The sequence below is a fragment of the Salmo salar genome, chromosome 13, assembly GCF_965601325.2.
Source record: "Salmo salar chromosome 13, fSalSal1, whole genome shotgun sequence".
Lineage (NCBI taxonomy): Eukaryota > Metazoa > Chordata > Actinopteri > Salmoniformes > Salmonidae > Salmo > Salmo salar.
The window spans coordinates 64,819,969-64,847,738 of NC_138303.1; the positions used below are offsets into that span (position 1 = coordinate 64,819,969).

The 27,770-nt window shown below is 40.9% G+C and overlaps 1 protein-coding gene across 2 annotated transcripts; it reads right to left on the reverse strand.

The window, feature by feature from the left end:
- LOC106567551 (myelin protein zero-like protein 1) lies at positions 1-27,770 on the reverse strand. 2 transcript variants are annotated; one of them, XM_014137000.3, is made up of 6 exons: positions 27,373-27,770; positions 17,799-17,971; positions 16,490-16,703; positions 15,880-16,009; positions 12,447-12,567; positions 1-4,548 (listed from the first exon to the last, which is right to left on the reverse strand). In XM_014137000.3, exons 1-6 carry the CDS (start codon positions 27,443-27,445, stop codon positions 4,447-4,449), a joined length of 813 nt encoding a protein of 270 aa, XP_013992475.1. In that variant the 5' UTR covers positions 27,446-27,770; the 3' UTR covers positions 1-4,446. The 2 variants fall into 2 exon arrangements, with proteins under 2 accessions (XP_013992475.1, XP_013992476.1); XM_014137001.3 differs by having other exon boundaries at positions 12,459-12,567; positions 27,373-27,768.

Sequence of the window (27,770 nt, forward strand, 5' to 3'; positions counted from 1 at the left end):
TTTAAATCAGGAAATGGTTTTATATAACATTTGAACATCAGATACAGAGGATTATGTTTTTCTATATGTATAAAAAAATACATACAATGAAGGAAGTAAATAAATTAGAAAAAGACATTTGAGAGTGAGAGCAGGTGTTCAAGTTGGTAGATGAAATACAAAAGGCACTAAATGTACTACATTCCAGTTAAGACATCGAACAGAAGAAGAAAAATAAAATCATATAGTGCTTGTGGTCTTTGATATGCGGGATATAGTGCAGGTTTTGCAACATACAATATTATATAAACAAGCACCAAATGACACACACTATATTGCTACTTAACAGCTAAACGTACAACTTCACACTTAAGACACGTAACAGTGGAATGGGTTTTGTAAACTGTACTTATCCAAACTTAGACACCGTAATTTTTTGAGCATTTGAGCTTACTGTAAACTAAACACTTTTTCATAATGCATAATCAAGGACAATACTACTTTAACTATTACCACACACACACGCACTAATACTGCACAAGCACAAGATAAGCTACAGTACTTGATACATTTTTTGGAATGTAAATTGTCAATTACTTTTGCTATATTTTGCAGGACTAGTGGATAAGGCAGTTTTGGAATAAAGGAATGACGCTTCCTCTAGCACTCTTGGGTGATCAAAACCATTTTGTCAACAGCGAAAACAGTTAAAAACACTAAAGACAGATTTTTAAGACATGACAGTGGAGGGCTCAGCATCAACACAGAGCATTAAAAAAATAAAAATAAAATAAGATACACAATATCAAATTGGAATTCTGAAACTCATAATTGATTATTTTGCTAAAACACCAAGAGATACTACCATTGAGCAGAAAGGAATGAATTACAGTAAGGAGCACTATATTTTACGTACATTAAACTATTCATATGCATAAATGTTGGTCGGGGTAAGACAACTGCATTTAGGAATCAAGGAAAACATTAAGAGGTGTTGAATGTCCCAATTTAGACTTGGTTTCAATTCTCCTCATTAGGAAATGCGACTGAAAACAGGATTTGGGGGGGTGCTTTGATGTGGGTGTCTAGTGTGTGTTCGAACATGGGAAGAGTTTGCACTTTCACTCTGTCTAGATAACTTGAAACAGTGTAACCAGGTATTGTGTCTGGGATTAGCCTAGCCTAGCTAGCAAGATGGTCAACTTAATTTGCCAATTAGCTTCAGCTAGCTGGTGTGAGACCTTGGCAAAATTGGTTTAACTTTGGATAGCCCATCTGTAGGGCAAGTTAGGGACCGTCAATAAATTACACTATATAAATGGAACCAAAATTTCTTGTTGCACACCTTTTAATAATTGTCTCATTAATTGCTGTGAATATTTGTACATGAATTTCAACAATTTACAGTTGGTTTGAGGTCAAGTCATTGACATTTGGAGCTATTTGCATTAAAAAATATTGTCCCATGTACATTGTGTAATTCACTGATGGTCCCCAACTACCCTCATAAGGATATCTAATGTCAAACCAAATTCAACATGGACATTATATCAGGTAGCATGCAGCTGCGCTCCAAATTAATGATTACTTGGGCGCTGCCAGCTGTGGACAGGTTTGAAATAACAGTTATCCTGGGGTTGAGTTTATGGTACCCTTCATTCCATGACATATAATTAGGAAAATATTGTCTCACAAATCTCTGTTTTGTACGAGACTGACTTTATGACCCAAATTATCCTATTTGCACTTTGTAGTCAATTTTGACACTAAAATAAATGTTTGACTCATAGACGCCACATAGCCTCTTTTCAAAAGGAAAAGTTGCTTATTACGTTCAGTTGCTCTTTAAACGGACTATTCATGCATCTCTTCAATCAAACATGATTGACTCATTGGAATAGAAACATTTGGCTTTGTAACATAAAATAAGACTTAAAGTGTGAACTTTGAATATATTTAAAGCACAGTGATACATCAAAGTAGAGTTCTTAATGGAAGATATTTGGCCCATGATATTATCAGTCTCACATGAAATCTAAAACAGATGTCAAAACGAAAATAATGTCAAACATGGTTTTTGTCATAATTAGTTGTGCTTAGTTAATAAATTACATGTAAACAGTGTATAATATCTATACAATAAAAGCAATGTCAAAAAAAATTGGTCATTGTCCATGTTTCCATTTAACAGTTCAGTTTCTAAGCCAGTGGCAGGTAGGGTTTTAGTCATGGATATATCAATGCAATGTGCCAACCTATAGGACAATACACAAACTCTACACCAAAGTAATTTCACCATGAGGCTTGACATGGCTGTGTACCAGCGTGATATATGGAGTTAATCTAAATATGTTACAAGGTAACAATTTTGTTAAGGCAACATGATTGCAGACAAAACACCAATGCATTTCAGTTATCCTGCATCTAAACCATCAATTTAACATCCAATGTGTTGGACTGAGCTGATCGTTAACATGTTGTTATCATGGTTCCTGGATTGTAAAACAAAAAAACAGCTAAAGCCTATGTATTTTACGCTTCCTACGCATGCAGGTAATGCACAGTGCCTTTAGAAAGTATTCACACCCCTTGACTTTTTCCAAATTGTGTTGTGTGTTACAGCCTGAATTTCAAAAATATTATATTGAGATTTTCTGTCATTGGCCTACACACAATACCACATAATGTCAAAGTGGAATTATGTTTTCATACATTTTTACAATGAGTTTACTCAACCCCTTTGTTATGGCAAGCCTAAATAAGTTCAGGAGTAAAATGTGCTTAACAAGTCACATAAGTTGCATGGACTTAGTGTGTGCAAGAATAGTGTTTAACATTATTTTTGAATGACTACCTCATCTCGGTACACCACACATACAATTGACTGAGGGTCCTCAGTCAAGCAGTGAATTTCAAACACAGATTCAACCACAAAGATTAGGGAGGTTTTTCAATGCCTTGAAAATAAGCATTGGTAGATGGGGGGGAAGAAAATAAGCACATTGAATATCCCTTGGTGAAGTTATTAATTACATTGGAGGGTGTATCAATAAACACAGTCACTGCAAATATACAGGTGTCCTTCCTAACTCTGTTGCCAGAGAGAAAGGAAACCACTCAGGGATTTCACCATGAGGCCAATGGTGACTATAAAACAGTTAGAGTTTAATGGCTGTGATAGGAGAAAACTGAGGATGGATCAACAACATTATAGTTACTCCACAATAATAACCTAAATGAGTTAGTGAAAAGTGAAAAGAACGAAGCCTGTGCAGAATTTAAAAAAATATTCCAAAACATGCATCCTGTTTGCAATAAGGCACTAAAGTAATACTGTAAAAAAAATGTGGATGGATCAACAACATTGTAGTTACTCCACAATACTAACCTAAGTGACAGAGTGAAAAGAAAGAAGCATGTACAGAATAAAAATATTCCAAAACATGCATTTTGTTTGCAATAAAGCACTAAAGTAAAACTTCAAAAAATGTGGCAAAGAAATTAACTTTATGTCCTAAATACAAAGAGATATGTTTGGGGCAAATCCGACAACACATCACTGAGTAACACGCATGGTGGTGGCTGCATCATGTTACAGGTAACATGCTTGTAATTGGTAAGGACTAGGGAGTTTTTGTGGGGGAAAAATAAACAGAATAGAGCCATGCACAGGCAAAATCCTAGAGGAAATCCAGGTTCAGTCTGCTTTCCAACAGACACTAGGAGACAAATTCACCTTTCAGTAGGACAATAACCTAACACACAAGGCCAAATATAGACTGGAATTGCTTACCAAGACGACATTGAATATTCCTGATTGGCCTAGTTACAGTTTGGACTTAAATGGGCTTGGAAATCTATGGCAATACTTGAAAATGGCTGTCTAGCAATGATCAACTTGACAGAGATTGAAGAATTTTAAAATAATAAATGTGCAAATACTGTACAATTCCGGTGTGCAAAGCTCTTAGAGACTTACCCAGAACGACTCACAGCTGTGATAACTGCCAAAGGTGATTCTAACATGTATTGACACAGGGGTGTGAATACCTACGTGAATTTAATATTTCTGTATTTCATTTTCAACAAATTTGCTAACAAAAACATGTTTTCACTGTCATGATGGGGTATTGTGGGTAGCTGGGTAAAAAAAAAACGTATCCATTTAGAATTCAGGCTGTAACACAATAAAATGTGGAGTACGTCAAGGGGTATGAACACTTTCTGAAGGCACTGTTTTTCTAATCTCTGTGTTGTATTATTGTATTGAAAGCCTTGGTAGCATAACTGTTTTATCACACACATGAACATGCAATGAATGCTTTCAGCAGACAAAAGGAGAAATTAATGACAAAAAAAACTATTTCAAAACTGCATAAATTCTAACCTTGTATTTAAACAACACCCACCCACCCATCCCAAAGCAGCGAGCTATGGTGGCCTGTCCCTTTTGGTCTCCAGTTCTCTTCAGTTTTTCCTTATGTCAGCGTAGACCACTGGCTCCATCTTGTGGAATGAGTTGGGGCTCTTGGTGCCTGAGTGATCCAACTGGGCGTATATCACCGGTCCCTGTTGTGATGAGCATATGGATGGGTGGAGAGATGAGGAAAAGGGGAGGGGGGGGGGGGGGGGGCTGTGTTAGTAAAAATACATGTCAGACTGGTTCAGCTGTTAAGTTCAAATGGCCGACTGCAGATGGAAGCCTGTAACAACGCCAGACTGTAGCACAAAATAACAGTCTGGCGTTGTTACAGGCTTCCATCTGCAGAATCACACAAAACAAAACTAATTTAAATTTAAAAAGAAAATCATAGGAAACATACAGTGCCTTCAGAAAATATTCATACCCCTTGACCTACAGTATTCAAAACGTTGTTGCGTTAGAGCCTGAATTCAAAATTCTCACCCATCTACACACAATACCCCATAATGGCAACGTGAAACCAATTACATAAGTATTCACACCCGAGTCAATACTTTGTAGAAGCACCTTTGGCAGCGATTACAGCTGTGAGTCTTCCTGGGTAAATCTAAGAGCTGTGGCTCCTGAGTGGCGCAGCGGTCTAAGGCACTGCATCAAGTGCTAAAGGCGTCACTACAGACACCCTGGTTCGATTCCTGGCTGTATTTAATTTTTTACATTTTATTTCACCTTTATTTAACCAGGTAGGCTAGTTGAGAACAAGTTCTCATTTGCAACTGCGACCTGGCCAAGATAAAGCAAAGCAGTTCGACACATACAACAACACAGAGTTACACATGGAATAAACAAAACATAGTCAATAATACAGTAGAACAAAAGAAAACAAAAAGTCTATATACAGTGAGTGCAAATTAGGTAAGTTAAGGCAATAAATAGGCCATGGTGGCAAAGTAATTACAATATAGCAATTAAACACTGGAATGGTAGATATGCAGAAGATGAATGTGCAAGTAGAGATACTGGGGTGCAAAGGAGCAAGATACATAAATACATACAGTATGGGGATGAGGTAGGTAGATAGATGGGCTGTTTACAGTATCACAACCGGCCGTGATTGGAAGTCCCATAGGGCGGAGCACAATTGGCCCCAGCGTTGTCCGGGTTTGGCCGGTGTAGACAGTCATTGTAAATAAGAATTTGTTTTTAACTGACTTGCCTAGTTAAATAAAGGTTAAATGGAAAAAAAGATTTAAAGCTTTTGCCAAGTAATATTTTCTAAAATCTTCAGGCCCTGTCAAATTGGTTGTTGATCATTGCTAGACAACTATTTAAGTCTTGCCATAGATTTAAGTCAAAACTGTAACTCTGCCACATTCACCGTCTTCTTGGTAAGCAATTCCAGTGTTTATTTCACCTTGTGTTTTAGGTTATTGTCCTGCTGAAAGGTGAATTTGTCTCCCAGTGTCTGGTGGAATGCAGACTGAACCATGTTTTCCTCTAGGATTTTGCCTGTGGTTAGCTCCATTATATTTATTTTTTTGCCTAAAAACACTTGTCAGGTCCTTAACAATTACAAGTGTCATGACTCTCCTGGTCAAGGATCCAAGGCCTCAGATTAGCTTGGCAAATGGCTGACAGATAACCAGACCCCCCTCTCTTACTGGAGAGGAGGGCTGGGCCCATTTTATGACACCTCACGCCAATTGTAATTGTATGCAGCAGACGACTCCTTTTGGTCTCTAGTATTAAGATCGGAATGTCTTTGTTATGAAGACATTTTGCCGCCCAAAGAGTGAACTTTGGAACAATATTTCTAAGCTACGACTGTTAAGAATGGTCAGTGAGGATCTAAAGAATAATCATGTCATATTGCTTTTCATTTTGTGATTCTATTAAAAACTGTATAAACTAAAATACTGTAACTTGAAGAGCTTTCACACTGTGTATGTCAGGTTTACATCCTTTACGTTGTGTAGGAAATATCAAGAACAATGAAACTATTTTTTTTTAAGATTGGAATGTGATTTTAGTTTTCTAACGAGATCATAGTTAATGTGTAACGGACATGAAAACGAAGCCACGCCCCGAATGAGGTCAGAAGAGTGTGTCAGTGTGATGGAACCACCCTTTTTGACCAGAGTGCTTAAGAGGACTCGCTAAGGATTAACGGACCAGCAGAAGTGAAGCATGAGCTAAATGTTGAAATGGTTGAAACTCTAAAACCAGAAAACTTGTAGCTATGGCTACACGGCCGAAAATGTTTAGAACTTTAAATCTCCACACAAGGTGAAGAAGATAAAGACTATACCAAAACATTTGACAGTCTGCATCTGTGCATAACACGTTGTATTGACAACAAAAAGTTAATTGCTTTGCCACATTTTTTACAGTATTACTTTAGTGCCTTGTTGCAAACAGGATGCATGTTTTGGAATATTTTTTTATTCTGTACAGGCTTTGTTCTTTTCACTAACTCATTTAGGTTAGTATTGTGAAGTAACTATAATGTTGTTGATCCATCCTCAGTTATCCTATCACAGCCATTAAACTCTGTAACTGCTTTAATATCACCATTGGCCTGAGTTGTTTCCTTCCTCTCCTGCAATTGAGTTAGGAAGGACGCCTGTATCTTTGTAGTGAATGGGTGTATTGATACACCATGCAAAATGTTATTAATAACTTCACCATGCTCAAAGGGAATTTCAATGTCTGCTTTTTTCATTTTTACCCATCTACCAATAGGTGCCCTTCTTTGCGAAGCATTTGAAAATCTCCCTGGTCTTTGTGGTTGAACGTGTGTTTGAAATTCACTGCTTGACTGATGGACCTTACAGACAATTGTATGTGTGGGGTACAGAGATGAGGTAGTCATTCAAAAATTATGTTAAACACTATTATTGCACACAGAGCGAGTCCATGCAACTTATTATTTGACTTGTTAAGCAAATTTTAACTCCTGAACTTATTTAGGCTTGCCATAACAAAGCGGTTGAATACACTCGAACATTTCAACTTTACTTAAAAATAACTAACAATTGTCTACATTTCGGAAAACATAATTCCACTTCGACCTTATGGGGTATTGTGTGTAGGTCAGTGGCAAAAAAATCTCAATTTAATCAATTTTAAATTCAGGCTGTAACACAACTAAATGTGGACAAAGTCAAGGGGTGTGAATACTTTCTGAAGGCACTGTAGATGGGGAGGAAACAACACACAAACAACTGAAAAGTACAGTACAGTACACAGGAATGTAGCCACCACAGATCTGCCCCGACACGTCTCTTAAAGTAATAAGGGAGAGGCGCCTCTCATGACGTCCCTCACAAGATCAGCAAACGAAACCAGTCGACCGGCAAAGTTGACCGTAAACAAACGCCTCTCAGAGAGACACAAAGCATATAAGGTTCTTTTTTTCCCCAGACATAATCCTACAATATCAGTTTAAATTAGAGGACTCCTATGAACATTCATATGCAATGCATAACACCTTCATAGGCACTAAATGAACATCTATGCATGCTTATGTCAGCAACAGCAGCTTCGCAAAAGAATATGCTGTGACACTCCGGCCTGCTGTTGTTGACATAAGCATTTAGAGTTCAACCTAAATAAGAGGTCTCACACAATACTTGTTAATGTACTATCTTGTTAATCACCGATCCTAGTACTGGAAAGCTACAGGATGTGTGGGCTTTTGTTTCAGTCCAGCACCAAAACACCTCATCAATTCAATAATAATTGATGACTATTTGGATCAGGTGGGTCACTGCTGGGATAGAACAAAAGCCTGCTCCAGGCCCAGGGTTGGTGACCACTGAAGTCAGTCTGTAGAGAAGGGGTATCTGCCTACAGTACTTAAAGGCTGCAATGTCTACGGGTCTCTATCTTAGACTTAAAGGGACATTACACTTCAAAATCAAAGCTTTCAAATGTTTTCAGACCTTAAAAGTAATCCAACTTCAAGATAAATCCAAACTAGGGCTGGGCAGTATACCGTATTTTACTATATACACCGGTATTGATGCACGGACCGGTTTGGGTTTTTACTTTACCTTCTATAACGGTATTTGAATGTTTGGTTTGTTAAATGTGATACTGTGTGCAACGTCCATTTTTATAGTTTACACCGCTACTTGAGTCACCTCTCTCTGCTTTATCTCCATGACACATTCCACGCAGACCAAGCCCGCCCCCTGTCACTCAAGGAGTGCATTTGTTGTTCCTTGACCACAAGACACTTGCGTTCAGTCTGCATGGTCAATGCAGCACATGCAGAAATGTTGATGACAATGATGCTGTTTTCACTTTGCTTCTTAATATAAATCCACTAGCGTTCTATAATTACACTATACGTTTGTGTTACTTACATCTGCAAAAGGCTAGTTTGTCTTTTCTTAGCAAGTTGGGCCTAAATCGTGTTAGCCGCTAATACTAAATCGCTAGTTAGCTGGCTACCTAGCTAATAAATGTAGAGTCAGAGTAAGCATAACTAGCTATACAGCCCGATAGTACCAGTAATGGTGTAGAATCAGCATGTTGTTTGTGCAACAGTGTCTTCTAAATCAAAGAGGAATATGTAAATATGTTAGCTACATGAAGTAGCTAAGAGAAAACATTCAATGTTCACTCAAGTGTTTTGCTCTAAATCGGAAGTCAAATCGCAATTGCAATATTTGGTTAAAAATAAGGTCTAGATTGGTTGCCCATATCGTGCAGCCCTATGTGGCAGCATATAAATGATCTCAAATGAGTGCAGGAAATACAGAAATGTATAAATTGTTTTAAGTTTAACTGAACTGTATAAAACAATCAGACTAGAGAAAGACCCATTAAATTAACTTAGAATGTATGTGCTGCCACCCTAGGGTAACACACTACTAGCAAAACGTAGAACTTTTATACCGTCAACATAAAAATAAAAATACTGTGATTATATTATATTTTGTCCATATCGCCCTAGTCCACATCCCATGCCAATTGTTGTGCAAATCCATCTACGCGTCAACCCCAAATGAATGGGAAAGACAAGCAATGCAAAATGGTGCTTATCTTTTCCATTGATTTTAGTTTGAGGCATATACAGTGGCAAGAAAACGTATGTGAACCCTTTGGAATTACCTGGATTTCTGCATAAACTGAACAAATGATCTGATCTTCATCTAAGTCACAACAATAGACAAACATAGTGTGCTTAAACTAATAAAACACAATTTATTGTATTTTTCTTGTCTATATTGAATACATAATTTAAACATTCACAGTGTAGGTTGGAAAAAGTATGTGAACCCCTAGGCTAATGGCTTCTCCAAAAGCTAATTGGAGTCAGGAGTCAGCTAACCTGGAGTCCAATCAATGAGACAAGTTTGGAGATGTTGGTTAGAGCTGCCTTGCCCTATAAAAAAAACACTCACAAAATTTGAGTTTGCTATTCACAAGAAGCATTGCCTGATGTGAACCATGCCTCGAACAATAGAGATCTCAGAAGACCTAAGATTAAGAATTGTTGACTTGCATAAAGCTGGAAATGGTTACAAAAGTATCTCTAAAAGCCTTGATGTTCATCAGTCCACGGCAAGACAAATTGTCTATGAATGGAGAAAGTTCAGCACTGTTGCTACTCTCCCTAGGAGAGGCCGTCCTGCAAAGATGACTGCAAGAGCACAGTGCAGAATGCTCAATGAGGTTAAGAATCCTAGAGTGTCAGCTAAAGACTTACAGAAATCTCTGGAACATGCTAACATCTCTGTTGACGAGTCTAAGATACGTAAAACACTAAACAAGAATGGTTTTCATGGGAGGACACCACGGAAGAAGCCACTGTTGTACATAAAAAACATTGCTGCACGTCTGAAGTTTGCAAAAGTGCACCTGGATGTTCCACAGCACTACTGGCAAAATATTCTGTGGACAGATTAAACTACATTTGAGTTTTTTGGAAGGAACACACGACACTATGTGTGGAGAGAAAAAGGCACAGCACACCAACATCAAAACCTCATCCCAACTGTAAAGTATGGTGGAGGGAGCATCATGGATTGGGGCTGCTTTGCTGCCTCAGGGCCTGGACAGCTTGCTATAATCGCCGGGAAAATTAATTCCCAAGTTTATCAAGACATTTTGCAGAAGAATGTTAGGCTATCTGTCTGCCAATTGAAGCTCAACAAAAGTTGGGTGATGCAAAAGGACAACGACCCAAAACACAGAAGTAAATCAACAACAGAATGGCTTCAACAGAAGAAAATACGTCTTCTGGAGTGGCCCAGTCAGTCTTGACCTCAACCCAATTGAGATGCTGTGGAATGACCTCAAGAGAGCAGTTCACAGCAGACATTCCAAGAATATTGCTGAACTGAAACAGTTTTGTAAAGAGGAATGGTCCAAAATTCCTTCTGAACGTTGCGCAGGTCTGATCCGCAACTACAGAAAAAGTTTGGTTGAGGTTATTGCTGCCAAAGGAGGGTCAACCAGTTATTAAATCCAAGTGTTCACATACTTTTCCCACACTGCACTGTGAATGTTTACATGGTGTGTTCAATACAGACATGCAAACGTATAATTGTTTGTGTGTTATTAGTTTAAGCAGACTGTGTTTGTCTATTGTTGTGACCTAGATGAAGATCAGATCAAATGTTAGGACCAATTTATGCAGAAATCCAGGTATTTCCAAAGGGTTCACATACTTTTTCTTGCCACTGTAGCTGGACTTACACAACACATGGCCTGGGACATGGACTCATCTCGACATTAGACTACTTTCTGAGGTCTGAAAACAAATGACAAATTACATTTGAGTGTATTAATACCTGTGTTTGGTTATGGAGAGTGTCCACCTGGGTTGTGTTCAGTAGGTAGAATAGTCAACATTTTGTTACAATGTTCCTGTACTTAACACAACCCTGGTGTTCCAGGTCTGAAATCAGATGGATGAAAAACTAAAGAACAAGCAGACACAGAAGCCATCAAGGAGATCAGCTTGAAACCCTATGCTGTAGTAGTCAAATGTTGGCTTGTCAATGACGGTAATAGAGTTGGCAAGAGCACAAATAGATCTGGGCAAGGGTAATGCTGTAGTGCAGATGAAATCCTGTGACTAGCGAGGTTTGGCTGCCAGACAACCTGCCCGCTCGACCCCATTCCCTCCTCCAGACGATCTCTGGAGACCTTCTCCCATTCCTCATCCCAGGCCACTGGCTGCATCCCCTCTGACTTTAAAATGGCCCGAGTCGCTCTCCTCAAGAAACCAACAATCGACTCATCTGACGCCAAAAACTATAGACCTGTATCCCTTCTTTCTAAAACACTTTAGCACGCGATCTTCTTGACCCAAACCAGTCAGGCTTCAAGACGGGTCACTCAACAGACTGCTCTTCTCTGTGTCACAGAGGCTCTACGCACTGCCAAAACCGACTCTCTCTCCTCTGTTCTCATCCTCCTAGGTCTATCTGCTGCCTTCGACCCTACCTAAAAACAAGAAGCGGTGCAGGTTCTAATCCAGGCACTTGTCATCTTCCATCTGGACTACTGCAATTTGCTGTTGGCTGGGCTCTGCGCTAGTGCCATCAAACACCTGCCACTGCAGCGTTTTCAACCTTCCCAAGTACTCCAATGTCACCCCACTTCTCTGCACACTCCACTGGCTTCCAGTCAAAGCTTGCATCAACTACAAGACCATGGTCCTTGCCTATGGAGCAGCAAGAGGAACTGCCTCTCCCTACCTTCAGGCTATGCTCAAACCCTACACCCCAACCTGAGCACTACGTACTGCAACCTCTGGTCTCTTCGCATTCCCACCCCTATGGGAGGCTAGCTCCTAGTCCAAGCTCTTACGATACTTACTATGCCTGTAATATGTGGTTGTCCCACCTAACTATCTTAAGATGAATGCACTAACTAAGTTGCTCTGGATAAGTGCGTTTGCTAAATTACAAAACATGTCAAATGTAGTGCATCTCAGCTCTAGTTAGTTAGTTAGTGGATCCCTCTCCACCCTGTAAGTGTCCCCTGGGCGACGGTGGGTGTGGATGGTTGGTTTGTCACTCACTGTAGCTCCTACCTGGACCGGGGTGGAGTGGCTGCTACACCTGGAGCCATCCAAGCTGGACTCTGGTTTCTTCCCCCCCGGGCGTGTGGCGTGGGAGCTCACACTCTCCACTGAGGTGCAGCTAGTTTTTACGCCGGGTGAGGGGTTTGCAAACCAGAGGTTTGTTTTGTGCAGTTCGGGAAGCGTTGGCGCATAGAGAAATAGGCAACATGGACACATACAGACACAGACACAGGAGAAGACTTACGGGACAAAAATGCAAATGAGAAATGGGCAGATTCTGCATAGGTTATGTGGCACATTTTTAAATGACTGCTCCTAGTGGTTGGGAGGAGAGGTTTGCAGGAGTGACATACATTGGGTAGAGACACGGTACTGGAAGATTAACAAAGCATTTGTATGGGCACCAGGAGCAAATTCAAATAAAGATCGTCTTTCATCATATGGAAGACAATAACTGATCAACTAAGAAAAAGCATCAACTTAACAAAAAAAAGTGACTTAAAAAACAATTTGTTTACCTAATAGCCTATACTACAATCAATTGGTCAATAAGATAAGAGAATAAATAAAGAAGTGGATTAGAGAAAAACAACATTCCCCACCCCAAAGATGTGGTCACCCACTTGAGAGATTAGTTGTGTGAACATTCAGATGTGTACATACCAATGTCAATCAGTCGTCCACTAAACACTGAAGAGCAAACATGGCACTCTAAAGAAACACACACACCATGTATATGTCCCAAATGGCATCCTATGCCCTAAATAGTGCACTACTTTTGACAAGAGCCCTATAGGCCCTGGTCAATAGAAGTGCACACAATATAAAAAAAATAGGGTGCCATTTGAGACGCAGCAGTTTGTTCACTCTACAAGATCTCTCAGCTCACATCTAACCAGGGGATGTATTAAGCGTCTTAGAGTAAGATAAACTATAGAAAAACCATATACATTTCATTTAAAATACATACAATATAATTTATACATTTTAAAAATGATTCTAGAAATTAATCTGAGGTGGCAGGTAGTCTAGCGATTAGAGCGTTGGTACTGTAACCGAAAGGTCGCTGGATCGAACCCCTGAGCCGACAAGTTGAAAAATCTGTAGCTGTGCCCTTGAGCAAGGCACTTAACCCTAATTGCTCCTGTAAGCTAAATGACTAAAAGGTCATCTTGAAACTGTTAGCATTTAGTTTTTTGTGAGACTTGAAGAACATGTGTATGTTGTTCAGAAGGTAGTGTTAGAGGAAACATGTGACAGAAGAGGGAGGGATTAGTGGTTAGTAGTGGATGAGTGACATGTGAGTGGCAGACAACAACATGAACGTTAGATGACAAGCCAAGCTTAACGATGCGCTTTTTATACTTCACTGTGGGCACTGACAGACATGATATCTCTCGTCTTTCTACATTGCTGTCAATAATTATGGTGGATTTGGATGATAGGCTAATTATAAAAAAACATTCCAAATTGAGTCTAAATGCAGTTTTAATCGCAGTGTTTAAAAAATTATCTATTTAAATCTAATGTGATATCCACCCAAAAATGACTTTAGCCAAGATAATTTAATGAAAAAATTAAGTTGCACACATTGGTGTTTTATTCCTATTACAATCAGGGAGGGGCAACTTTGATGGCAGTGGGGGCCACAAAATCTGAACTCATGAGGAGCCGTAGTGGCTTGCGGGTCTGCGTACCCACATCCATGCATGCAGTCAGAGCTGGCCCTATCTTTTTGGGGGCATTATTGCAATTCTACACATTTTGCCATGGGGCGGAGAGAAAATGTTGCAGTTTTAAAGCAAGTTTGCTGAAATTCTACACATTTTACCATGGGGCTGAGGGAAGATTTTGCAATTGTATAATTCATTTTATGCAATTCTACTCATTTTGCAATGGGGCGGAGATTTTTTTGTTGTTGCAGTTTTACAGCGAACTTCCTGAAATCTACAAATTCTGCCATAGGGTGGAGAGCAATGTTTGCAGTTTTTAAAATGATGTGAGAGTGACTAACAAAATCAAAAATGGGGTCCCCCTTCAGTAATTTGACCATGATTACTACAAGTTTAGATAGCTGGCAAGACAAACTTACCAATGACATGGGCAAATTGAGTGACTGCAAGTGGCTGACATCATGAGAAAACCGCTGATGCACAATCAAATTTCGAACTTGCACCTACTATTCTAACTCTCAACATTAAGTTGAGACCCCTACTGAGTTGGGGGGAAATTGATTTGCGGGCCTACAAAAGGGGAGCTGCCGCCAATTGCCCATTCCTGCATTAAATCATCAGGAGTCCATCTTAGTCTACGACTTTCGCTAAGTTCACGATTCCGTTAGTCAGCACTTCCCCTACTGATTTGGATGTGCGTCAACTAATGCTTTATATTAGGCCTAAGTCATGAAAAAACCTTGACCCCAATCATGTGATACAGAGAGAAAAGAGGGAAGTGTCTAAACATCTAGTTAGAACTAGCGTGACGTCCTCTACTCATGTCTCTCATCCAGCCGCGTGTTTCGAATTAGTTTTCATTTAAGGTTATTTAGGACACAAACATTTTTTTATCAAATCACAAACATGTTACTGTATTATTCCAAGCGAGGGCACAAGCGACAATCTACCATAACCCAAACCCCATATCCCATGCAGCGGAGTTAAGGTCTGCTGACTAAGAACGTGTGTGTACTGGGAAGTAGAGAGAAGAGATATTCATGGCATGCCCCTCAACCCAACAGGCCATTAAAACATCAGTTTGAAAGTAGACCTCCATTCACTGCAAAGGCCGCATACACAAAAAAAAACAACCATGAACATCTGATACATCATTTCTGCAGAAATTAAGTTCCTTTTGATTAATCTTGGTTTGACAGTAGAGTAGTAGTCGCACACAAAATAAAATTATAGAGTATAGAAAACATTAAGAGCACCTCCTCTTTCCATGACATAGACTGACCAGATTGAAGTGCCTTTTAACGGTGTATGGTAGGTAGTAGGTTTGTGTCAAGAACTGCCACACTACTGGGTTTTTCACACCACCCTACAGGACCTCCAGCAAACTTGACACAACTGTGGGAAGCATTGGAGTTAACATGGGCCAGCATCCCTGTGGAATGCCTTTGACACCATGTTTGTCCATGCCCTGATGAATTGAGGCTGTTCTGAGGGCAAAAGAAGGGGTGCAACTCAATATGAGAAAGGTGTTACTAATGTTTGGTATTCTCAGTGTATATCACCAGGATAAGAGTCCTCTGTGTGATTTCATTTGTTTGATAAAATATTTCATATCATTTCATTTTTAGATACCTCCTAAAATACTCTACAGATACTGACGGTCAGGTGTAATGATTGATACTGACCAAAGTAAAGTTATTCAAGTACTATTAAAGCCATCTACTACCTTGATGGTAATACAAGGGAGAATGCCTTACCCTTCGTATTCATGGGTGGTTTGATGCCTCTTGATGATCAGGCAGATAACCACAGAGATGAGGATAAGCCCGATGACGGCGCCGCACACGGCGACCACAATGACGGCCGTGTTGTCTTGAGGGAGAGACTCTGCAAAACAAGACAACGTAAGCATCATCATACAACATAACAATTACGTTACAAAGTCACAGCTGTGCAAATACTACTAGGACCCTACACATTTTTTTAATTAAACTTAGTAGGGAATCAATTAAATGTATTGAAGTCTATCATAATAGATTAACATAATGCATCAGTGAAAACTGAATTTTGGAAAAAAATAAATGGAATTTGGAAAAACAAATAATACCAATTTTATAGGGCCCTATAATACCAGTTCAATGTTTGAGACGTTAAAAATCAGTGTTAAAATTGTGAATCTCTTGTACGAGTGTTTCTCAATCCCTGGTTAGTAAAATATGATTAATCACTCAGTTGGTTTGTTAGGTGAAATGTATTTTCTGGCTGTTTTATTCCAAGTCATCCTTCAACGTGAGAGACATTGGTCAGGTCCTATTTAAAAGTGAATTAAGTTTTGCTGTACTGTTGTGAATCTATTTGCAAGTTTACCTTTGATGACGACCTTGAGCTGTGTCTGAGCGGCGGTGCCAGATATGTCAGGCGGGTTAATCACGGCACACGAGTAGGTGCCGTTGTCGTTGAACTGCGCCTCAATTAAATGGATTGAGGCATCTTTTTTGTTCAGGTCTCCCGCCCATTTCACCCTGTCTTTGAATTGAGCCACACTCCCTGGGTAGTGGTTCGCAGAAGTGTAATAGAAAATCTATAAAAAATATTAAAAAAAGACATTGAATACATTTTTTTATATATAAGAATGACGGAAGAGAAAATAGATTGCGCAAGAATTGCACACAGTGTCAGCGTCCCATATGACACCCTATTCCCTTTATGGTGCACTTCTTCTGAGTATGCCCATGGGGCTCTGGTCAAAATTAATACACTAGGCTATATAGGGAATAGGTTGCCATTTGAGATATAGCCAATGACTAAGGACTCATAACAGGAAATGGGAAAGACAAGCAAACAGGTTTAACCGTTGGGATGCTTATGGCTTACCTACATGACTGGGCACTTTTGCCAAGCAACAGCAAAACTTCCCCTGATACTATGTGTTATGTTCGTATCTGCTACTGTACCAAACTGATGGGCAATTTGTTTAGCATTTACATGACAGACAGATATCCTTAATAGTCATTTTGTTTAAAAGTTGAGAGTGGACAAATAGCTGTTTGCATTAGTGTGGGTGTTGGTGACTCCCTCTCCAACTGCACTCTGTTACGAGGCCGGATACAAGCACAGCATTATGGGCAAGATGAGCCAGCTAGCTAGATCTCTAGGGGAGGGAAATGGGAATAGGGGGACTAGTTACGCTTGTTCCTGCCATTTCCATTCAAATCTCAGCATTGCAAATATTAATTAACCTTCAGAAACTACTCTGTCAGGCTCAACAATCTTTCCACATAAACAGGTCAAAGTTACTGCGTCAATGAGTTGTGGGTCATGTTCATTTGGCCACACAATATATTTTTTTGAAAGAGGAAACAAAAATCTATGTACATATTGCCCTGAACCAGAGGAGGGGAGGAGCACTGAATTCAAAGCTTAAGTTTGGAGAAACATGAAAGGGAAGGACGCAGATGGTCAGGAAGAAGTGGCCTAGAACATAACACAATCCTCCTCAGGCTCCTTTCCTTTCATTGGACCAGTCACAAACACACACGCAAACTCCCTCACTCTTTTCTGTGGCAGTGGGCCTAAATAATACCAGGAAACATGTTGTGCTAGAACACCCATCGGTGGAAGATCTGAGAGTAAGCTCTTGGGAGTTTCATGGACCTCAGAAAAAGAAAGGACTCACGGAAACAGCACTTCCGGCGTCAGATCCCGCCGGGCAAAACGACCAGGTGACTGTGGCTGCACTGCTGATCACTTCCCTGGACTTGAAAGAACACTTGAGGATCCCCGTGGTGCCATTCTCAACCAGCACTTCCGCCGGGGCGTACAACTCTATAGCGAATGTTAGATTTATACCTGTTGATAAAGAACCAACATTCAATTTCTTGCTTAACTTCACTAGGGTAGGGGGCAGCATTCAGAATTTTGGAATGAAAAGCGTGCCCAAAGTAAACTACCTGCTACTCAGACCCAGAAGCTAGGATATGCATATAATTGGTAGATTTGGATAGAAAACTCTAAAGTTTCCAAAACTGTTAAAATAAAGTCTGTGAGTATAACATAACTGATATGGCAGGCGAAAACCTGAGGAAAATCCATCCAGGAAGTATTATTATTTTAAAAGGCTGTTTTTCCATTGAAAGCCTATCCACCATACAAAGACTTAGGACCCAGTTCACGATCTCTATGGCTTCTTCTACATGTGGCCAGTCTTTAGTAGAGGTCGACCGATTAATCGGAATGGCCGATTAATTAGGGCCAATTTCAAGTTTTCATAACAATCGGTCGATTTAAAAAAAATATAATACACCTTTATTTAACTAGGCAAGTCAGTTAAGAACACATTCTTATTTTCAATGACGGCCTAGGAACGGTGGGTTAACTGCCTTGTTCAGGGGCAGAACGAAAGATTTTTACCTTGTCAGCTCGGGGATTCGTTTTTGCAACCTTCCGGTTATTAGTCCAACGCTCTAACCACCTGCCTTACATTGCACTCCACGAGGAGCCTGTGTGGCAGGCTGACTACCTGTTACGCAAGGGCAGCAAGAAGCCAAGGTAAGTTGCTAGCTAGCATTAAACTTATCTTATAAAAAACAATCAATCTTAACATAATCACTAGTTAACTACACATGGTTGATGATATTACTAGTTTATCTAGCGTGTCCTGTGTTGCATATAATCGATGCGGTGCCTGTTAATTTCTCATTGAATCACAGCCTACTTCGACAAATGGGTGATGATTTAACAAGCGCATTTGCGAAAAAAAGCACTGTCGTTGCACCAATGTACCTAACTATAAACATCAATGCCTTTCTTTAAAGTCAATACACAAGTTTATATTTTTAAACCTGCATATTTAGTTAATATTGCCTGCTAACATGAATTTCTTATAACTAGGGAAATTGTGTCACTTCTCTTGCATTCCGTGCAAGCAGTCAGGGTATATGCAGCAGTTTGGGCCGCCAGGCTCATTGACTCACTGTGTGAAGTCCATTTATTCCAAACAAAGGCCGTAATTGTTTATGACATAACATTGAAGGTTGTACAATGTAACAGCAATATTTAGACTTAGGGTTGCCATCCGTTAGATAAAATACGTAACGGTTCCGTATTTCACTGAAAGAATAAACGTTTTGTTTTCTAAATGATAGTTTCCGGATTCGACCATTTTAATGACCAAAGGCTCGTATTTCTGTGTGTTATTATGTTATAATTAAGTCTATGATTTGATAGAGAAGTCTGACTGAGTGACGGTAGGCACCAGCAGGCTCGTAAGCATTCATTCAAACAGCACTTTCGTGCGTTTGCCAGCAGCTCTTCGCAATGCTTCAAGCATTGTGCTGTTTATGACTTCAAGCCTATCAACTCCCGAGATTAGGCTGGTGTAACCGATGTGAAATGGCTAGCTAGTTAGCGGGGTGCGCGCTAATAGCGTTTCAAACGTCACTCGCTCTGAGACGGAGTAGTTGTTCCCCTTGCTCTGCATGGGTAACGCTGCTTCGAGGGTGGCTGTTGTCGATGTGTTCCTGGTTCGAGCCCAGGTAGGAGTGAGGAGAGGGACGGAAGCTATACTGTTACACTGGCAATACTAAAGTGCCTATAAGAACATCCAATAGTCAAAGGTATATGAAATACAAATCGTATAGAGAGAAATAGTCCTATAATAACTACAACCTAAAACTTCTTACCTGGGAATATTGAAGACTCATGTTAAAAGGAACCACCAGCTTTCATATGTTCTCATGTTCTGAGCAAGGAACTTAAATGTTAGCTTTTTTACATGGCACATATTGCACTTTTACTTTCTTCTCCAACACTTTGTTTTTGCATTATTTAAACCAAATTGAACTTGTTTCATTATTTATTTGAGGCTAAGTTGATTTTATTGATGTATTATCTTAAGTTACAATAAGTGTTCATTCAGTATTGTTGTAAATTGTCATTATTACAAATGTAAAAAATATATATGTTCGGTATCGGTGTTAAAAAAAATCATAAATCGGTCGACCTCTAGTCTTTAGGCATTGTTTCAGGCTTTTACTCTGAAAAATGAGGGAGATACAGCACTTTCAATGAGTGGACAGTGAAAATTTCCAGACATGAGTCCAGCGAGCGATCGAGAGTGCACCTTTCTTGTTTCTCCTTTTCTAGTGACGAAGCTTTTGTCCGGTTGAAATATTGATTATTTATGACAAAATCAACCTGAGGATTGATTTTAAACATCGTTTGACATGTTTCTATGAACTTTTATTGTACTTTTTTGATTTTTCATCTGTCTGTTGTGACCACGCTTTGTTCAAATGGATTATTCAACAAAACGCACCAACAAAACGGAGGTTTTTGGATATAAACATGGACTTTATCGAACAAAACAAACATTTAATGAGTAAATGGGAGTCTTGTGAGTGCAAACATGAAGATCAAAGGTAAGTGATTAATTTTATCACTATTTCTGACTTGTGTAACTCCTCTACTTGGCTTGTTACTGTTTGTAATGATTTGTCTGCTGGGCGCTGTTCTCAGATAATCGCATGGTATGCTTTCGCCGTAAAGCCTTCTTGAAATCTGACACCGTGGTTGGATTAACAAGAAGTTTCTTTAACCTCTCTCGGGTATGTGGGACGAAATCGTCCCACCTAGTCAACAGCCAGTGGAATCGAGTTCCGCGAAATTCAAAAACCTTAAAAATGCTGTAACTTCAATTTCTCAAACATATGACTATTTTACACCATTTTAAAGACAAGACTCTCGTTAATCTAACCACATTGTCCGATTTCAAAAAGGCTTTACAACGAAAGCAAAACATTAGATTATGTCAGGAGAGTACCCAGCCAGAATGCACTCCCAGGACTTCTACTTCAACCACAAATGTTGTTTTGGTTCAAAATAATCCATAGTTATGTTCAAATATCCTCTGTTTTGTCCGTGCGTTCAGGTCCCTATCCGAACGGTGACGCGCGGACGCATGACGTGACAAAACTTTTCAAAATATTCCATTACCGTACTTCGAAGCATGTCAAACGCTGTTTAAAATAAATTTTTATGCGATCTTTCTCGTAAAATAGCGATAATATTCCGACCGGGAGACGTTGTTTTCGTTCAAAGACTGAAAGAAGAAAATGGTGTCTTCACGTGCACGCGCACACCCGTGTCATTGTTCTCAGATCGACCACTATCCAAAACCCCTGCTGTTTTTCAGCCAGGGACTGCAGAGTCATCATTCCCCGTTCTGGCGCCTTCTGAGAGCCTATGGGAGACTTAGAAAATGTCATGTTACAGCAGAGATCCTCTGTTTTCGATAAAGAGGCTATAGAAGGCCAAGAAATGGTCAGAGAGGGCACTTCCTGTATAGAATCTTCTCAGGTTTTGGCCTGCCATATGAGTTCTGTTATACTCACAGACACCATTCAAACAGTTTTAGAAACTTTAGGGTGTTTTCTATCCAAATCAAATAATTATATGCATATTCTAGTTTCTGGGCAGGAGTAATAACCAGATAAAAAAACGTACCCGATTTAATCCGGACGTGAAAATACTGCCCCCTATCCTAAACAGGTTAAACCCATGTATAACACTTGTATGTTTCATGAATTTTTATGAGAATTTCTGTTTTTGAATTTGGCGCTCTGCAATTTCACTGGATGTTGGCCAGGTGGGACGGTAGCGTCCCACATCCCCTAGTGAGGTTAATGTATTCAACGTTGAGAAGCTGGGAGGGATTGGGACTCTATAGGCACTTATATGTATACATCAAAGCTTTGATGCTTTATAGCTGCTTGGCCTAAGTTTGCCTAATACATCAGACTGTTACCTTGGTTACCCCATGGATATTCAGTCTGAAAGAAGTCACAAGATTCTCAAACCAGAATGTTGAATAAAATTATGTTAAAATGTACTTCACCGGTTGTCCGTGCTGTTGGTCATTATGACAGTAGTAAGTGAAGATAAAATGTCCACAAGAAAGTATTATTAACCTGACTTTATAGGGTGCCGGTCTGTATATGGCTCTGTAGGCTTGTATTTTCAATCTCCTGAAGCATTGCATGTGATGCACAATAGGTAAACAATAGCCAAATGTTGTCGACCGAAGCACATTTCCTCGCATTCAGCTGGAAGTACTTGCATCTCACCGCAAATTCAAAGTCAGCAACGTTCGATCAGTGGTTTGGTTTCTCTCAGCCATTGTTTACATATCTTGCAAGTGTTTACGTTGTGTGCATCTGCCTCTAACCCTAGGAAGCTCTTTGCTACCTTCTCCTCCCTCCTGAATCCTCCTCCCCCTCCCCCCCCCCCTCCTCCCTCTCTGCGGATGACTTCGTCAACCATTTTGAAAAGAAGGTTGACGATATCCGATCCTCGTTTGCTAAGTCAAACGACACCGCTGGTCCTGCTCACACTGCCCTACCCTGTGCTTTGACCTCTTTCTCCCCTCTCTCTCCAGATGAAATCTCGCGTCTTGTGACGGCCGGCCGCCCAACAACCTGCCCACTTGACCCTATCCCCTCCTCTCTTCTCCAGACCATTTCCGGAGACCTTCTCCCCTTCCTCACCTCGCTCATCAACTCATCCTTGACTGCTGGCTACGTCCCTTCCGTCTTCAAGAGAGCGAGAGTTGCACCCCTTCTGAAAAAAACCTACACTCGATCCCTCCGATGTCAACAACTACAGACCAGTATCCCTTCTTTCCTTTCTCTCCAAAACTCTTGAACGTGCCGTCCTTGGCCAGCTCTCCTGCTATCTCTCTCAGAATGACCTTCTTGATCCTAATCAGTCAGGTTTCAAGACTGGGCATTCAACTGAGACTACTCTTCTCTGTGTCACGGAGGCTCTCCGCACTACTAAAGCTAACTCTCTCTCCTCTGCTCTCATCCTTCTAGACCTATCTGCTGCCTTTGATACTGTGAACCATCAGATCCTCCTCTCCACCCTCTCCGAGTTGGGCATCTCCGGCGCGGCCCACGCTTGGATTGCGTCCTACCTGACAGGTCGCTCCTACCAGGTGGCGTGGCGAGAATCTGTCTCCGCACCATGCGCTCTCACCACTGGTGTCCCCCAGGGCTCTGTTCTAGGCCCTCTCCTATTCTCGCTATACACCAAGTCACTTGGCTCTGTCATATCCTCACATGGTCTCTCCTATCATTGCTATGCAGACGACACACAATTAATCTTCTCCTTTCCCCCTTCTGATAACCAGGAGGCGAATCGCATCTCTGCATGTCTGTCAGACATATCAGTGTGGATGACGGATTACCAGCTCAAGCTGAACCTCGGCAAGACGGAGCTGTTCTTCCTCCCGGGGAAGGACTGCCCGTTCCATGATCTCGCCATCACGGTTGACAACTCCCTTGTGTCCTCCTCCCAGAGTGCTAAGAACCTTGGCGTGATGCTGGACAACACCCTGTCATTCTCCACTAACATCAAGGCGGTGACCCGATCCTGTAGGTTCATGCTCTACAACATTCGCAGAGTACGACCCTGCCTCACACAGGAAGCGGCGCAGGTCCTAATCCAGGCACTTGTCATCTCCCGTCTGGATTACTGCAACTCGCTGTTGGCTGGGCTCCCTGCCTGTGCCATTAAACCCCTACAACTCATCCAGAACGCCGCAGCCCGTCTGGTGTTCAACCTTCCCAAGTTCTCTCACGTCACCCCGCTCCTCCGCTCTCTCCACTGGCTTCCAGTTGAAGCTCGCATCCGCTACAAGACCATGGTGATTGCCTACGGAGCTGTGAAGGGAACGGCACCTCCATACCTTCAGGCTCTGATCAGGCCCTACACCCAAACAAGGGCACTGCGTTCAGCCACCACTGGCCTGCTGGCCCCCCTACCTCTGAGGAAGCACAGTTCCCGCTCAGCCCAGTCAAAACTGTTCGCTGCTCTGGCACCCCAATGGTGGAACAAGCTCCCTCACGACGCCAGGACAGCGGAGTCAATCACCACCTTCCGGAGACACCTGAAACCCCACCTCTTTAAGGAATACCTAGGATAGGATAAAGTAATCCTTCTAACCCCCCCCCCCCCCCCCCTTAAAAGATTTAGATGCACTATTGTAAAGTGGTTGTTCCACTGGATATCATAAGGTGAATGCACCATTTTGTAAGTCGCTCTGGATAAGAGCGTCTGCTAAATGACTTAAATGTAATGTAATGTAATGTGTGCGAATTGCGCCAGAAATGAAAATACAAACCGACAGAACCATATACAGACCAGCATACTAAAAGTTGGGCTAACAACACTTCCCTGTGGAAATTGTCTCAGATTGCCTCCAACAAAGACAACAGCTAAAATAAATCCAAATTAAGTTTATTCAACATTCTGACTTGTAATGGGACTGTTTGGAAATGTTGAGCCTACAATGTAAGAGACGAAAGTGTAAGTAATCCGCTCTCGGATTCTAAAAGGCACTAGGCGCAAGTAATTTCCAGCTATCGGGAAAAGAGGATATACAGACATTCGCTTCTGTGTTCTTACAACAATCTGTGTTAGTGTTGTCAGGATACCAGTATCGCGATACTAGGAAGTAAGGAAGCAAAGGAAACAAAACATGAGGGAAAACAGTCCTAATGTTTATGAAAATAATTTTAAAAACGCCTTATTGTCACCCAGTCACATTTGTTTATTTTGCAAGCTATAGCACACAATATTTTACAAGAGTAGGTTTTAAAAGGACCATAGAGTTAAGTCTGCTTCTGGGTTTTTGCCAAAGAAAATCTGGTATCGTAGTATCACAATACTGCTATTGTGACAACACTAATCTGTGTTTACTAGTTTTTCATAGCTTAAAGCATATACAGCGAGTCGTTCAACAGATTTCTGTACATATTTGACAACATCTTCTCCAGTTAGAGAGAGCCAGGTCAGAGAGGAAGGCATGCAGTGACAAAAACATGCTGACAGTGCAGAATGCAATAATAAAACAGCTGGACACTTTCCCTGCAAGCCTTTGAATTTCAACCCAACAGACTGTGTGCAAGCAACACACAAATAGAAACCAAGTCCATTGGAAGTGATATGACATCTCAAAAGTGCAGTAGACAACAAATGATGCGCTAAAATACCCATGACATTTTATCTTTTACACCAAAAAAAATGATAGAACAAGGAGCCAGATGTTTCACCGGATGCTTCAGATTTATACATTCGGTTGGAATTTCCACTACCCACCAAATATGGCAAGGAGAGGAAGCAGTTACTATCTGCATCACATGCCTTAATTAGAAATACGACTATCGTACCAAGTCACGCACTAACTTTACTAACTAAAGCCAACTATTATCGTCGTTTAGCTAGGTACAGTAGCCAGCTAACTAAAGCATACTATGTTAGCGGAGCGAGTACGGAGCGAGATGGAATTGGGCCAAGTACGGAGCGAGTACGGAGCGAGATGGAATTGGGCCAACATTCTGCAGATTTGCTCATCAAAGAAAAGCCTGATCTCAATTCAGGACGGACGATACCAGTATCGCGATACTCATTAGTATCGTGGCAAGGAAACAAAGCACGAAGCAGATTTAACTTCTTTAGGAAAACAGCCCTAGTGTTGGAAGCAAACATCATGTTGTCATCCAGAAACACATGTATTTATTTTCCAAGCTATAGCACACAATATTTTACATACAGCAGGGTTTTAAGGGACAAAAGAGTTTGATCTCCTTCATGTTTTCATTTTTGCCATGGAAAATACATTGCGATACTGGTATTTCCCCGGCACTGGTGCACTAAGTTTTGTTGACCATTTCAAATCAAAATGTTGTCGTCACATCTTCCGAATACAACAACCTTACAATGAAATGTTTACTTACAAGCCCTTAACCAACAATGCAGTTCAAGAAATAGAGTTAATAAAATATTTACTAAATAAACTAAAGTAAAAAGAAATCTAATCAATCAAAAAGTAACACAATAAATGTACATAACAATAACAATGGGGGGGTGGCGGTGCGCTCCGGTACCGCTTGCCGTGCGGTAGCAGAGAGAACAGTCTAGGACTTGGGTGACTGGAGTCTGACAATTTTTTGGGCCTTCCTCTGACACCGCCTAGTATATGGATGTCAGGAAGCTTGGCCCCAGTGATGTACTGGGCTGTACGCACTACCCTCTGTAGCGCCTTACGGTCAGATGCAGAGCAGTTGCCATACCAGGCGGTGATGCAACCGGTCAGGATGCTCTCGATGGTGCAGCTGTAGAACTTTTTGAGGATCTGGGGACCCATGCCAAATCTTTTCAGTCTCCTGAGGGGGAAAAGGTCTTGGTGTGTTTGGACCATGATAGTTTGTTGGTGATGTGGACACCAAGGAACTTGAAACTCTCAACCTGCTCCACTTCATTGCTGTCGATGTTAATGGGGGCCTGTTCGGCCCTCCTTTTCCTGTAGTCCACGATCAGCTCCTTTGTCTTGCTCACATTGAGAGAGGTTGTTGTCCTGGCAGTCTCTGACCTCCTCCCTATTGGCTGTCTCATCGTTGTCTGTGATCAGGCCTACCACTGTTGTGTTGTCAGCAAACTTAATGGTGTTGGAGTCGTGTTTGTTTACAAGGAGTTCAAGTGTGAAATGTAGTTATTGAGCATGCACACATGCTCCCTAACAGAAATATGCAAATACATGTTAGAATGCGCCAATAGGATCTCGCTAGTTCGTGCATGGCTTTGCCCACCTCCTTGCTTGCTCTGCCCACTATAATATTTTTTTTCCCCCCCATTGAAAAATAAACCATCATAGTTATGAATATCGTTGCTAAAAATGACGAACTAAGTTAAATCTTTTTAACTTGCTGTAATTTGAATCCGTCATATTTAGCCAATAAGTTGGTCAATTCTTAGTTATCATGCCAAAACAATAAATTCAGAAATATTTAGAGGTCATTAAGTCAACAACATGTGTCAAGTGTCACACCAACGGGCACACTCGCGTAACTTGAGATATTCTTTGGTTTTGTGCCAACTAGTTACGTTACCTAGCAAACAAGTTAAGCTAATCAAACCCCATATATTAGGAATCTAACCAGCTAGCAAGTACTCTAGTTACTATCTGCATCACATGCCTTAATTAGAAATACGACTATCGTACCAAGTCACGCACTAACGTTACTAACTAAAGCCAACTATTATCGTCGTTTAGCTAGGTACAGTAGCCAGCTAACTAAAGCATACTATGTTAGCAATTATCTAGCATGCAAACTACTGTACTGGCTAGCTCACTAGCTAGCTATCAACTATAGCGACCATATTGTTATCAGCTTGGCTAGAGCAGTACTTACCGAAAATAAGACATATGGTTATTCCACATAGTAAAACACAATTGCACGCGGGGTTTGTCCGTCTTAGCTCCATAACTTAGAACGCATCAATATTGCCCCCTCCCTGTTTTAGTTCTAACGTTAACCAGCGTTCAGCTGCTCATCCACTGCACCCTCTTCCTGTAAGCGATGTTCGTGGGGCGTTTAAGCCCTAAACAGCGCTTGACTGGCTGCTCGGTCTCACAGGCTGCGTGCCGCCCTCAAGACCAGAGCCAACCGATACAAGTATCAACGAGCAACATTCAAACAGAAACAGAAAGCGAACGCCTAATGATGTGGAAACCAAGGCTTTCTGAAGCCTTTTGGGCTTTCACCAAATTGTGCTGAAAAATAGTTAATTGCTCAGTTTTTAACACAAT